The sequence below is a fragment of the Bombina bombina genome, chromosome 5 (genome assembly GCF_027579735.1).
Source record: "Bombina bombina isolate aBomBom1 chromosome 5, aBomBom1.pri, whole genome shotgun sequence".
Classification (NCBI taxonomy): domain Eukaryota; kingdom Metazoa; phylum Chordata; class Amphibia; order Anura; family Bombinatoridae; genus Bombina; species Bombina bombina.
Genome location: NC_069503.1, coordinates 1,160,768,049 through 1,160,782,631, shown reverse-complemented (window position 1 = coordinate 1,160,782,631; position 14,583 = coordinate 1,160,768,049). Strand labels below are relative to the sequence as shown.

The 14,583-nt window shown below is 43.6% G+C and overlaps 1 protein-coding gene across 1 annotated transcript in view; it reads left to right on the top strand.

Moving 5' to 3' along the window:
- Nucleotides 1-2,566: 2,566 nt before the first annotated feature.
- Nucleotides 2,567-14,583, top strand: part of DGAT1 (diacylglycerol O-acyltransferase 1) — a 283,457-nt gene continuing 271,440 nt past the window's right edge. Inside the window, exons 1-2 of the mRNA XM_053715987.1 lie at nt 2,567-2,872; nt 6,399-6,486. Of these exons, the coding sequence (XP_053571962.1) occupies nt 2,673-2,872; nt 6,399-6,486 (288 nt within the window). The 5' untranslated portion in view covers nt 2,567-2,672. The remainder of the gene's footprint in view (nt 2,873-6,398; nt 6,487-14,583) is intronic.

The window sequence follows — 14,583 nt, the reverse complement described above, 5'->3', positions numbered from 1 at the left end:
CTAGAGCCTCTCTCTCTCTGCTGTGGCCCCTCTATGCTCCTAGAGCCTCTCTCTCTCTGCTGTGGCCCCTCTATGCTCCTAGAGCCTCTCTCTCTGCTGTGGCCCCTCTATGCTCCTAGAGCCTCTCTCTCTCTGCTGTGGCCCCTCTATGCTCCTAGAGCCTCTCACTCTGCTGTGGCCCCTCTATGATCCTAGAGCCTCTCTCTCTGCTGTGGCCCCTCTATGCTCCTAGAGCCTCTCTGCTGTGGCCCCTCTATGCTCCTAGAGCCTCTCTCTCTGCTGTGGCCCCTCTATGCTCCTAGAGCCTCTCTCTCTGCTGTGGCCCCTCTATGCTCCTAGAGCCTCTCTGCTGTGGCCCCTCTATGCTCCTAGAGCCTCTCTGCTGTGGCCCCTCTATGCTCCTAGAGCCTCTCTGCTGTGGCCCCTCTATGCTCCTAGAGCCTCTCTGCTGTGGCCCCTCTATGCTCCTAGAGCCTCTCTGCTGTGGCCCCTCTATGCTCCTAGAGCCTCTCTCTCTGCTGTGGCCCCTCTATGCTCCTAGAGCCTCTCTCTCTGCTGTGGCCCCTCTATGCTCCTAGAGCCTCTCTCTCTGCTGTGCCCCCTCTATGCTCCTAGAGCCTCTCTCTCTGCTGTGGCCCCTCTATGCTCCTAGAGCCTCTCTCTCTGCTGTGGCCCCTCTATGCTCCTAGAGCCTCTCTCTCTGCTGTGGCCCCTCTATGCTCCTAGAGCCTCTCTCTCTGCTGTGGCCCCTCTATGCTCCTAGAGCCTCTCTCTCTGCTGTGGCCCCTCTATGCTCCTAGAGCCTCTCTCTCTCTGCTGTGGCCCCTCTATGCTCCTAGAGCCTCTCTCTCTCTGCTGTGGCCCCTCTATGCTCCTAGAGCCTCTCTCTCTCTGCTGTGGCCCCTCTATGCTCCTAGAGCCTCTCTGTCTGCTGTGGCCCCTCTATGCTCCTAGAGCCTCTCTGTCTGCTGTGGCCCCTCTATGCTCCTAGAGCCTCTCTGTCTGCTGTGGCCCCTCTATGCTCCTAGAGCCTCTCTGTCTGCTGTGGCCCCTCTATGCTCCTAGAGCCTCTCTGTCTGCTGTGGCCCCTCTATGCTCCTAGAGCCTCTCTGTCTGCTGTGGCCCCTCTATGCTCCTAGAGCCTCTCTGTCTGCTGTGGCCCCTCTATGCTCCTAGAGCCTCTCTCTCTGCTGTGGCCCCTCTATGCTCCTAGAGCCTCTCTCTCTGCTGTGGCCCCTCTATGCTCCTAGAGCCTCTCTCTCTGCTGTGGCCCCTCTATGCTCCTAGAGCCTCTCTCTCTGCTGTGGCCCCTCTATGCTCCTAGAGCCTCTCTCTCTGCTGTGGCCCCTCTATGCTCCTAGAGCCTCTTTGCTGTGGCCCCTCTATGCTCCTAGAGCCTCTTTCTCTCTGCTGTGGCCCCTCTATGCTCCTAGAGCCTCTCTCTCTCTGCTGTGGCCCCTCTATGCTCCTAGAGCCTCTCTCTCTCTGCTGTGGCCCCTCTATGATCCTAGAGCCTCTCTCTCTCCTGTGGCCCCTCTATGCTCCTAGAGCCTCTCACTCTGCTGTGGCCCCTCTATGATCCTAGAGCCTCTCTCTCTGCTGTGGCCCCTCTATGATCCTAGAGCCTCTCTCTCTGCTGTGGCCCCTCTATGATCCTAGAGCCTCTCTGTCTGCTGTGGACCCTCTATGCTCCTAGAGCCTCTCTCTCTCTGCTGTGGCCCCTCTATGCTCCTAGAGCCTCTCTCTCTGCTGTGGCCCCTCTATGCTCCTAGAGCCTCTCTCTCTGCTGTGGCCCCTCTATGCTCCTAGAGCCTCCCTCTCTGCTGTGGCCCCTCTATGATCCTAGAGCCTCTCTCTCTGGCCCCCTCACCTTAGAGTACCTCTCTGCTGGAGCCTCTGTTAGTCTTTTCCCGTTCACCACCCATTGCCCCAGTGTCTCACCTCCCCCCGGAGCCGCTCCCGCTGTCCCCGGTCGGCGCCGACCCTTCACTCCGGCCATATGTAGCTACCGGTTGATCTTAAACCCAACGCCAACCATTTCCTCATTAGCAGCCAATCAGCGTGGTACATTCCATCCCCTTCTTTTGCTATTGGTGAGAAAGCTGTCAGTCTATCCCTAGGACCGCCTCATGATTACTGGGTCTCATGGGAAGTGTAGTTTTAGACGAGATACCTGCGAGTAGCAGAGGGGCGACAGGTGATTAGCCAGCTTAGGTTGTGGGTCCCAGCACAGGTCACGTGGTGTAGCAGGCAGTACGTGCTCCGCTACTGAAGTGGTTACGGAATACTGTCTCCTCTATACCACTGCTACTTAGCCGGACTACAACACCCAGCATGCTCTCCTGGCACAATTTAAGTGGTTGGTTGGTCATAATGAGGGAGGGTCTACAACTAAAAAAGGAAGCGGGAAGCTGTATGGGAGTGAGGTCTCTGGCAGGAGCTGATGGGCGTGGTTATCATATAAACACGCAAGATGATTGGTTGTGCGGATGAAGTTTTCTTCAGGTTTCAACTTGTGGTTGGTTAGGAGAGTTTTGAGCTACAGGTTCCGCGCGGTGATAGGCGGATGCGTGTGACAGCTAGCTGTGATTGGCTGGGCCTGGACCCTGAGCGCACAGTGACCTATACCGTGTCCGGGACTTGCGGAGAGTCAGAAGCTCCGAGAGCGGGACATGTCTGAGGCGGGAGCTGCCGTGCGCAGGAAGAGAGCGGCACATCGTGTGCACAGCGTCAGCCCGGCGCTGGGAGACGGGGAGCCTGAGGGGAAGCACCGGGAGCCTGAGGGGAAGCAACGGGAGCCTGAGGGGAAGCACCGGGAGCCTGAGGGGAAGCACCGGGAGCCTGAGGGGAAGCACCAGGACCTCGATATGAGGTAAGGCCGAACCCAAAGGTAGGACCCTGAGGGTCCCTGACAGGAGGAGGTGGGGGACCACTCCTGACAGGAGGGAGTTTACAGTCTGTAAGTGTTCAGCTTTAGGGATTTTTTTTTGTATTATTATTATTATTATTTATCTCCATCATCTCCCCTATCTTCCTAATTTACTCCTATTATCAATTTTTCTTCGTTCTCTGTATATTTATTTGAAAAGCAAAAATGTAAGCTTAGGAGTCGGCCCATTTTTAGTTTAGCACCTGGGTAGCGCTTGCTGATTGGTGGCTAAATGTAGCCACCAATCAGCATGTGCTATCCAGTGTGCTGAACCAAAAATTGTCTGAGCCCTAAGCTTAGATTCCTGCTTTTCAAATATAGATACCAAGAGAACAAATAAAATTTGATAATAGGAGTAAATTAGAAAGTAGATTAAAAATTGCTGCTCTCTCTGAATAAGGAAAGAAAAAAATTGGGTTTAGTGTCCTTTTAAACAATCAGTTAATTACTGTATGAAGAGGTCTTTAGCCTGTGGCTGTAGTCTTTGCTGTGACAATTGACAGCGCGGCCGCAGCGTGAGCCAGAAGGTTGTACGTAGGTACGAAGTCAATAGTGTGATAAGCAAACTACTGTGTGACTCAGTAACTACAGCCACATGGCTTCAAGGGTCAAGCTCTTCCTACATGAAATGTTTTATGTTGCCAGAACTTAATTAGATCTTAAAGCTGCATAAGATGATTTAGACTTCTCTGAGCTGCTTTTCCGATTTAATTAAAACTTTCAGTTTGCGCTGTATATAAATGGTTATATATCATATCGCCTGCACATCCTGAGGGTCTCATATAAAGCTATATCGCCTCTAGTGGGAGGGTTTCCTTGCTGTATGACAAACTTTAGTGAATATGTGGGATATAAATGGTTATATATCATATCGCCTGCACATCCTGAGGGTCTCGTATAAAGCTATATCACCTCTAGTCGGAGGGTTTCCTTGCTGCCAGACAGACTTTAGTGAATACTCGGTATATAAATGCTTATAGCTCATATCGCCTGCACATCCTGAGGGTCTCGTATAAAGCTATATCACCTCTAGTAGGAGGGTTTCCTTGCTGCCAGACAGACTTTAGTGAATACGCTGTGTCACGGGCACTGGGCTGCAAGGGTTAAACCCCTACTATCTCTCCCTGTTGTTTCTCAGCGAATTTGGGCTCCTCAGAGCAACCACAATCTCTAGGAGTCTGTTTCCTTGTTTTTGTGTTCCTACTTTGTCAGAGAAAAGCTGGTCTCTGACCGGGCTCCTGGAACTCCCGGGCGGCCACAGAACAGCAAGATACCCGCTATCTTTGCCCCTGGTCACCCCATCGGCCCTTTGCCCCAGAGCTCAGCTCTTTTGGGAATGGATAGCCCCTAGGGGAGGACAAGGGGTGGTGGAAATGCCGGAGAGGAGCTACTTTGGGAACTGGGGGTTTTGGACACCCCTACCCCCCAATCTTTATCGGGCTGTAACTCCAGTCCCCAGTAACCAATCACACCGGCATCTGGGGACAGAGAGCTTTAAAATGACACCCTGGAAGTGGTGGCAGCGGTGGGATGCTTCCATATACCTGGAACGTTCAAACCACCACCTGAAGACTTCTGTGGATGGAGCACTATGATCGGCTCCGGAAAGAAGCACTGAAAGCCTTGTTGCATGCTAGAGGAATAGCTACCGGTAGCAAGACAAGAGAAGCCATCATAGCCGAGCTGATGGCAGATGACCAGGCTAGGGCCCCTGATATGGAAGCGGGTGGTAGCAGAGACAGCGCCACCACGGACACCTACTCCCAGGGGACTACGACCTCCAGTCTGGATGATCAAATCCGATGGAGACTATCCCTCCTGGGACCCAACCCGCCCCCAGAAGCTGTCGCTAGGACTATATCCGAGGCCAGCCAGATTCGCATTGTGGAGCTCCAGAAAGATCTGGGGGGGAGACGTTTTAGCCCCCCCGAGAACCCGAACCAAGACCCAGGAAGCTACCTTACGAGGCTTTCCGGGCATTTAAGGATGATTGGGCCGAAGCGGTCGACTACTACCTCCAGTAGTTCGAGACTCGGTGCAGGTTGCATGGGATTGCTGCGACAGACCAAGTCCCAATCTTGTCTGGAAAGCTGGCCGGCAAGACGTCGCTAGCTCTCCAGACTGTTCCTCCCGAGGAGGACTATGACCGGGTAAAGGAACACAGGCTCACCCCAGAGGCCCATCAAGAAGACGGGTAGCCTTATACAGAGTGGACCCACCGGTTAGCCTGCTCCTTTAACTCCTGGATTACAGGTTGCCACGTAAACACTGGAGGAGGCACTGCAGCCCATCTTCCTGGAGCAATTTTAGGATAGGAAGCCAAGGACTGCTGATCTGGCTGACCAATACGGGGATGACCAGACCCACGCCACCCTGGCCCCAGTACCTACTCGACAACCGCAGCCTTGTCCGATCCCTGCTCCCCAGGTCGGACGCACGGACTCCCGCAAGTGTTTTGAATGCGGACAGGTGGGACACCTCCTACACCACTGCCCGCACAAGACTACCGCAGCCTCTCCACACCTGCAGCCAAGGCACCCCCCAACCCCGCAGTGGGCTTGAGCTACAGCCCCAAGATACCAAGCGGCCGCCCGCTACACTTAGGAGGACCACCCCGACCCCTCTGTCGAATGGGTCAGTGAGGACATTGGGGTCCTGCAGGAGCTGGGAACAGCATCCGCGTACAATCGCCAGCATCATTGCCAGGAAGTTCATCTTTTGAGGATGGGTATCCCCTATGGAGGACAAGGGGTGGTGGAATTGCCGGAGGGGAGCTTCTTGGGAAACTGGGGGTTTCGGACACCCCTACCCCCCCACACCCCCCAAAAAAAAAATCTTAACTGGGCTGTAACTCCGGTCTGTGGCATCTGGGAACCGAGAGCTTTAGAATGACACACTGGAAGTGCCGCCGGGATCACCCCAAAACCGCCGCCCCTGAGTACTGGGACTCTGTGGGACTGTGGCTGCAATGGAGGCGCCAGCCTGTCTGGAGGGGCGGGAAAACTGTGGTATTGTCCTTTGTCTTATCAAGATGAGTTCCTGTATAAATGTTGTGTGTTTGTCCCAATAAAATGTTCTTCTTTGTTCCACGTAAATGCTAGTTGTCTAGTTATTTGGGTGGGGGTTACTGAAATCACCCTCTTTCCGCTACATAGAGGCTGGTTCCAGGTGTTGGAAGATAGTATCGATGGAGTTACCCAGTCGGGGTAGCAGGGAATCCGCCACATGCTGTATAAAATGGTTATAGATCATATCGCCTGCACATCTGGAGGGTCTCATATAAAGCTATAGCGCTACCAGTGGGAGGGTTTCCTTGCTGTCAGACAGACTCTAGTGAATCCGTGTGCGTTTCACAGCTGACCTGAGGTCACTAAATGATCTAGATCAGGCATTGTCGGTTTGTGTAGGGGACAAATTCATGTAGCATCTTTACGCAACCCCAACTGACTGTTTTCCTTCTCTCCCACAGATGCCACAAGATGCAGGAGTCCCTGCTGAGTTCGGCCAGTGGCTACAGCAACTATCGTGGGGTCCTGAACTGGTGCGTTGTGATGCTGGTGAGTACTGGTCGGCCCCTGCCTGATTTACACTAAAGAAACTGACAACTGAACTTAAATGAAACAATTAGATGCTGACCATTAAACACAATCATATCCCTGAATTCTGTCTGTAGCACAAATAAGTCTGAGCAGTCTTATGTATCTAAGGTATTGGTGCTTACTACCTTGTACCGTGAAAATACGTTTACGCTGCTGGAGATTAAATCTCGTTTCCTTGGAATTAAAGGAGCTTCTGCCATCTCTGTATATGGGCTGGAATATATTTATATAACCTAAACAGACCCAGTTAGGCTAATCTCTCCTCATGTTTACACAAAGACATTAGATTTTATTATCCTGTGTGACAGTTTATCTGAGTACTTTGTTGTCTGTGACCTTCAGGGCCTTCCTTAAAGGGACAGTCTAGTCAAAATTAAACTATCATGAGTCAGATAGGGCATGTCATTTTAAACAACTTTCCAATTGACTTTTATCAATACATTTGCTTTGTTCCCTTGGGGGTATTTTTTAAAAGATAAACCTAGCTAGGCTCAAACTTATTTCTAAACCGTTAAAACCCGCCTCTTAGCTCAGAGCATTTTGAAAGTTTTTCACAGAGAGTACTAGTTCATGTGTGTCATATAGATAGCAGCATGCTCACTCCCGTGGAGTTATTTAGTAGTCTGCACTGATAGGCTAAACTGCATGTCTGTCAATAGCACTGAGATAAGGGGACAGTCTGCAGAGGCTTAGATACAAGGTAATCACAGATGTAAAACGTATATTAATATAACTGTGTTAGTTATGCAAAACTGGTGAATGGGTAATAAAGGGATTATCTATCTTTTAACCCCTTAAGGACCAAGGCCATTTTTCAATTTCTTTCCCTTAAGGACCAGGGCTATTTTTACATTTCTGCGGTGTTTGTGTTTAGCTGTAATTTTCCTCTTACTCATTTACTGTACCCACACATATTATATACTCATTACTGTACCCACACATATTATATACTCATTACTGTACACGCACATATTATATACTCATTACTGTACTCACACATATTATATACTTATTTACTGTACTCACACATATTATATACTCATTACTGTACCCACACATATTATATACTCATTACTGTACCCACATATATTATATACTCATTACTGTACCCGCACACATTATATACTCATTACTGTACCCGCACATATTATATACTCATTACTGTACCCGCACATATTATATACTCATTTACTGTACTCACACATATTATATACTCATTTACTGTACCCACACATATTATATACTCATTTACTGTACCCACACATATTATATACTCATTACTGTACCCACACATATTATATACTCATTTACTGTACCACACATATTATATACTCATTTACTGTACCCACACATATTATATACTCATTTACTGTACCCACACATATTATATACTCATTACTGTACACGCACATATTATATACTCATTACTGTACACTGACACATTTTATATACTCATTACTGTACCCATACATATTATATACTAATTTACTGTACACACACATATTATATACTCATTACTGTACACACACATATTATATACTCATTACTGTACACACACATATTATATACTCATTACTGTACACACACATATTATATACTCATTACTGTACACACACATATTATATACTCATTACTGTACCCACACATATTATATACTCATTACTGTACACACACATATTATATACTCATTACTGTACACACACATATTATATACTCATTACTGTACACACACATATTATATACTCATTACTGTACACACACATATTATATACTAATTTACTGTACACACACATATTATATACTCATTACTGTACACACATATTATATACTCATTACTGTACACACACATATTATATACTCATTACTGTACACACACATATTATATACTCATTACTGTACACACACATATTATATACTCATTACTGTACCCACACATATTATATACTCATTACTGTACACACACATATTATATACTCATTTATTGTACCCACACATATTATATACTCATTACTGTACCCACACATATTATATACTCATTTATTGTACCCACACATATTATATACTCATTTACTGTACCCACACATATTATATACTCATTACTGTACTCACACATATTATATACTCATTTACTGTACCCACACATATTATATATCATTACTGTACCCACACATATTATATACTCATTTACTGTACCCACACATATTATATACTCATTACTGTACTCACACATATTATATACTCATTACTGTACCCACACATATTATATACTCATTACTGTACCCACACATATTATATACTCATTACTGTACCCACACATATTATATACTCATTACTGTACCACACATATTATATACTCATTTACTGTACACACACATATTATATACTCATTACTGTACCCATACATATTATATACTCATTACTGTACCACACATATATACTTATTACTGTACTCACACATATTATATACTCATTACTGTACTCACACATATTATATACTCATTACTGTACTCATACATATTATATACTCATTACTGTACTCACACATATTATATACTCATTACTGTACTCACACATATTATATACTCATTACTGTACTCACACATATTATATACTCATTACTGTACTCATACATATTATATACTCATTACTGTACTCATACATATTATATACTCATTACTGTACACACACATATTATACACTCATTACTGTACTCACACATATTATATACTCATTACTGTACTCACACATATTATATACTCATTACTGTACTCATACATATTATATACTCATTACTGTACCCACACATATTATATACTCATTACTGTACCCACACATATTATATACTCATTACTGTACCCACACATATTATATACTCATTACTGTACACACACATATTATACACTCATTACTGTACTCACACATTATATACTTATTACTGTACTCACACATATTATATACTCATTACTGTACACACACATATTATATACTCATTTACTGTACACACACATATTATATACTCATTTACTGTACACACACATATTATATACTCATTACTGTACACACACATATTATATACTCATTACTGTACCCATACATATTATATACTCATTTACTGTACCCACACATATTATATACTCATTACTGTACCCACACATATTATATACTCATTTATTGTACCCACACATATTATACTCATTACTGTACCCACACATATTATATACTCATTACTGTACACACACATATTATATACTCATTACTGTACCCACACATATTATATACTCATTACTGTACCCACACATATTATATACTCATTACTGTACCCACACATATTATATACTCATTTACTGTACCCACACATATTATATACTCATTTACTGTACCCACACATATTATATACTCATTTACTGTACCCACACATATTATATACTCATTTACTGTACCCACACATATTATATACTCATTTACTGTACCCACACATATTATATACTCATTTACTGTACCCACACATATTATATACTCATTTACTGTACCCACACATATTATATACTCATTACTGTACCCACACATATTATATACTCATTACTGTACCCATACATATTATATACTCATTACTGTACACACACATATTATATACTCATTTACTGTACACACATATTATATACTCATTACTGTACCCACACATATTATATACTCATTTACTGTACCCACACATATTATATACTCATTTACTGTACTCACACATATTATATACTCATTTACTGTACCTACACATATTATATACTCATTTACTGTACCTACACATATTATATACTAAATACTGTACCCATACATATTATTTACTCATTACTGTACACACACATATTATTTACTCATTACTGTACCCACACATATTATATACTTATTACTGTACCCACACATATTATATACCGTTTTTCTCGCACCACTAAATGGACTTTCTAAAGATACCATTATTTTCATCATATCTTATAATTTACTATTAAAAATATTATAAAATGAGGAAAAAATTGAAAAAACACACTTTTTCTAACTTTGACCCCCAAAATCTGTTGCACATCTACAACCACCAAAATACACCCATGCTAAATAGTTTCAAAATTTTGTCCTGAGTTTAGAAATACCCAATGTTTACAAGTTCTTTGCTTTTTTTGCAAGTTATAGGGAAATACATACAAGTAGCACTTTGCTATTTCCAAACCACTTTTTTTCAAAATGAGCGCTAGTTACATTGGAACCCTGATATCTGTCAGGAATACCTGAATATCCCTTGACCTGTATATATATTAGAAGACATCCCAAAGTATTGATCTAGGCCCATTTTGGTATATTTCATGCCACCATTTCACCGCCAAATGCGATCAAATAAAAAAAAATTGTTCGCTTTTTCACAAACTTTAGGTTTCTCACAGAAATTTACAAACAACTTATGCAATTATGGCATAAATGGTTGTCTGGGATCCCCTTTGTTCAGAAATAACAGACTTATATGGCTTTGGCGTTGCTTTTTGGTAATTAGAAGGCTGCTAAATGCCGCTGCGCACCACACGTGTTTTATGCCCAGCAGTAAAGGGGTTAATTAGGGAGCTTGTAGAGTTAATTTTAGCTTTAGTGTAGTAGACAACCCAAAGTATTGATCTAGGCCCATTTTGGTATATTTAATGCCACCATTTCACCGCCAAATGCGATAAAATTTAAAAAAAACTTAAATTTTTTCGCAATTTTAGGTTTCTCACTGAAATGATTTACAAACAGCTTGTGCAATTATGGCACAAATGGTTGTAAATGCTTCTCTGGGATCCCCTTTGTTTAGAAATAGCAGACTTATATGGGTTTGGCGATGCTTTTTGGTAATTAGAAGGCCGCTAAATGCCGCTGCACATCACACGTGTATTATGTCTAGCAGTGAAGGGGTTAATTAGGGATCTTGTAGGGAGCTTGCAGGGTTAATTTTAGCTTTAGTGTAGAGATCAGCCTCCCACCTGATACATCAGACCCCTTGATCCCTCCCAAACAGCTCTCTTCCCTCGCCCACCCCAGAATTGTCCCCGCCATCTTAAGTACTGGCAGAAAGTCTGCCAGTACTAAAATAAAAAAGATCTTTTTTTTTTTTTTAAAAGCATATTTACATATGCTGCTGTGTAGGATCCTCCCCACCCAGTTTACAAAAAAATATATATTTTTTTTTAAATTTTTTCCCCCACTTTTCTGTAGTGTAGCTCCCCCCCCCCCCCCCCCACAAAGACTAAACCCACAACCTCTCCCAGATCACTTCGCTTATTTATAATATATTTTTATTCCCCCTCTCTCCCTCTAAATTTTAACTAACAGTTCCATAGTGTAATGTTTCCCGCCTGCTCCCTCCCTGTGCACGCGCCCGTCCGCCTCCCCCGTGTACGCGCGCGCGCCCCCTAGCTACCCAGCCCACGATCCCTCCCACCACTGCACTTAGAAATCCATCGATGGCCGCCCACCCGCCTCCCACGTCGGCTCCCACCCACCAACGATTGCGGCCACCGATGTCCGGTGCAGAGAGGGCCACAGAGTGGCTCTCTCTGCATCGGATGGTGAAAAATGTCGAGGCATCACTGCAATAACCGGAAAGCGGCTGGAAGCGATCAGGATCGCTTCCAGCCGCTTTCAACCCCAACGTCGTACAGGGTACGTCGCTGGTCTTTAAAGACCAGTTTGTGCAAGACGTACCCTGTATGTCGTTAAGGGGTTAAAACAATAACAATTCTAGTGTAGACTGTCACTTTAAACGTTTGTGTTCCCTAACTGCATAAATGTGTATGCACATCTTAAGTGTCTCAAAACTCTGTACATACTTAAAGGGACATGAAACCCAATTTTTTTTTTTTTTTCATGATTTAGAAAGAACATGCATTTTCAAACGACTTTCTAATTTACTTCAAGTATCTAAGTTGCTTCATTCTCGTTATATCCTTTGCTGAAAAGCATATATAGATAAGCTGAGTAGCTGGTGATTGGTGGCTGCACATAGATGCATCGTGATTGGCTGACCCATGTGCATTGCTATTTCTTCAACAAAGGATATCTAAAGAATGACCCAAATTTGATAATAGAAGTAAATTGAAATGTTGTTTAAAATTGTATTGTCTACCTGAATCATGATAGAAAAAAAAATGGGTTTAGTGTCCCTTTAAAGTGAAAGTGAACTTACCTTTATGACGATCCAGGATATCATTTGTTTTACAAATTCAATATGACTTTCTTTCATGATCCCTTACAAATATAATTAAAAACAAAGTTTTTTTTTTTGTCAATATTGATCCATTTGCGATTGTACACAAATGCAACCTCTTCATTTTTTTGCTGTTGATCACGTTTCTGGATCAGCCAACTGAAATTCTGGCCATCAGTGCACGTCTTCCGCCTACTTGACTCTGTGCGCATGCGCTATTGTTTTCCCCTTCATCTCGGCATCCACGAGCGCTCACGATTCGCACATGCATATTGGTAATATCCAGGAATCCCCATAAAATGTCATTGCCTTGTTAGTAACGGATCCGATACGGAGATGTTCAGATGGTCGTAAACGGATCACCAATATGCAGTATGAAGCTGCTGTCTCCCGCATAACCTAGTACTGAATGAATATCGTTATTCATTCAATACTATGTTTCCAATGCGATTAACGCATGCGCAGTTGTGATGGTGATTAGTGCTTGCGCAGAAGACTATGAAATCACCGATTGGCGCATGCACTGTTTCACAGAGCTTCATGAACGCGCTTTAGGCAGACTTAGAAAGCGGGTCGGACCCCTCTATACGTCAAACACAAGAAAAGCAGGAAGTAGTATGTGGGAGGAGTCAGATTGCAACGGTAGGGAGATATAAATTATATAAATAATATAAATAAATAAAACACTTGGCGATTACGTTAGGGTAATAGTAACAAATGCTGAAACTTAACCTTCACTTTAAAGGAGCAGTAGCTTTGCCTGATAACAAGACAATAGCACTTAGTCTGAACCTCACATAAAGTTTCCACTCCCCCTGTATCATGTGACAGCCATCAGCCAATCACAAATACATATTGGTATACTGTTAATTCTTGCACATGCTCAGTAGGAGCTGGTGACTCATAAAGTGTAAATATAAAAAGACTGTGCACATTTTATTAATGGGCTAATTTGGAAAGTTGTTTAAAATTGCTGCTCTGACTCATTAAAGGGACAGTATACACTAAAATCGTTATTGTTTAAAAAGATAACACCTTTACTACCCATTTCCCAGCTGTGGACAACCAACATTGTTATATTAATATGATTATAACCTTTAAACCTATAAATTTCTGTCTGTTTCTAAGCCACTACAGACAGCCTCTTATCACTTGCTTTTATATTTGCTTTTCACAACAGGGGACTGCTAATTCATGTGTGCCATATAGATAACATTGTGCTCACACCCATACACTAGTTATACACTGCTAGTTCATGTGTGCCTTATAGATAACGTGCTCACACCCGTACACTAGTAATACACTGCTAGTTCATGTGAGCCATATAGATAACATTGTGCTCACACCCGTACACTAGTAATACACTGCTAGTTCATGTGTGCCATATAGATAACATACTGCTCACACCTGTACACTTGTAATACACTGCTAGTTCATGTGTGCCATATAGATAACATTGTGCTCACACCCGTACACTAGTTATACACTGCTAGTTCATGTGTGCCATATAGATAACATACTGCTCACACCCGTACACTTGTAATACACTGCTAGTTCATGTGTGCCATATAGATAACATTGTGCTCACACCCGTACACTAGTTATACACTGCTAGTTCGTGTGTGCCATATAGATAACGTGCTCACACCCGTACACTAGTTATACACTGCTAGTTCATGTGTGCCATATAGATAACATTTAGATAATATAACATAGCTTTATATCTTTCCAATGGCATGGAGAGTCCACAAATCCATTCTAATTACTAGTGGGAATTCAACTCCTGGCCACCAGGAGGAGGCAAAGAACACCCCAGCAAAGCTTTAAGTATCCTC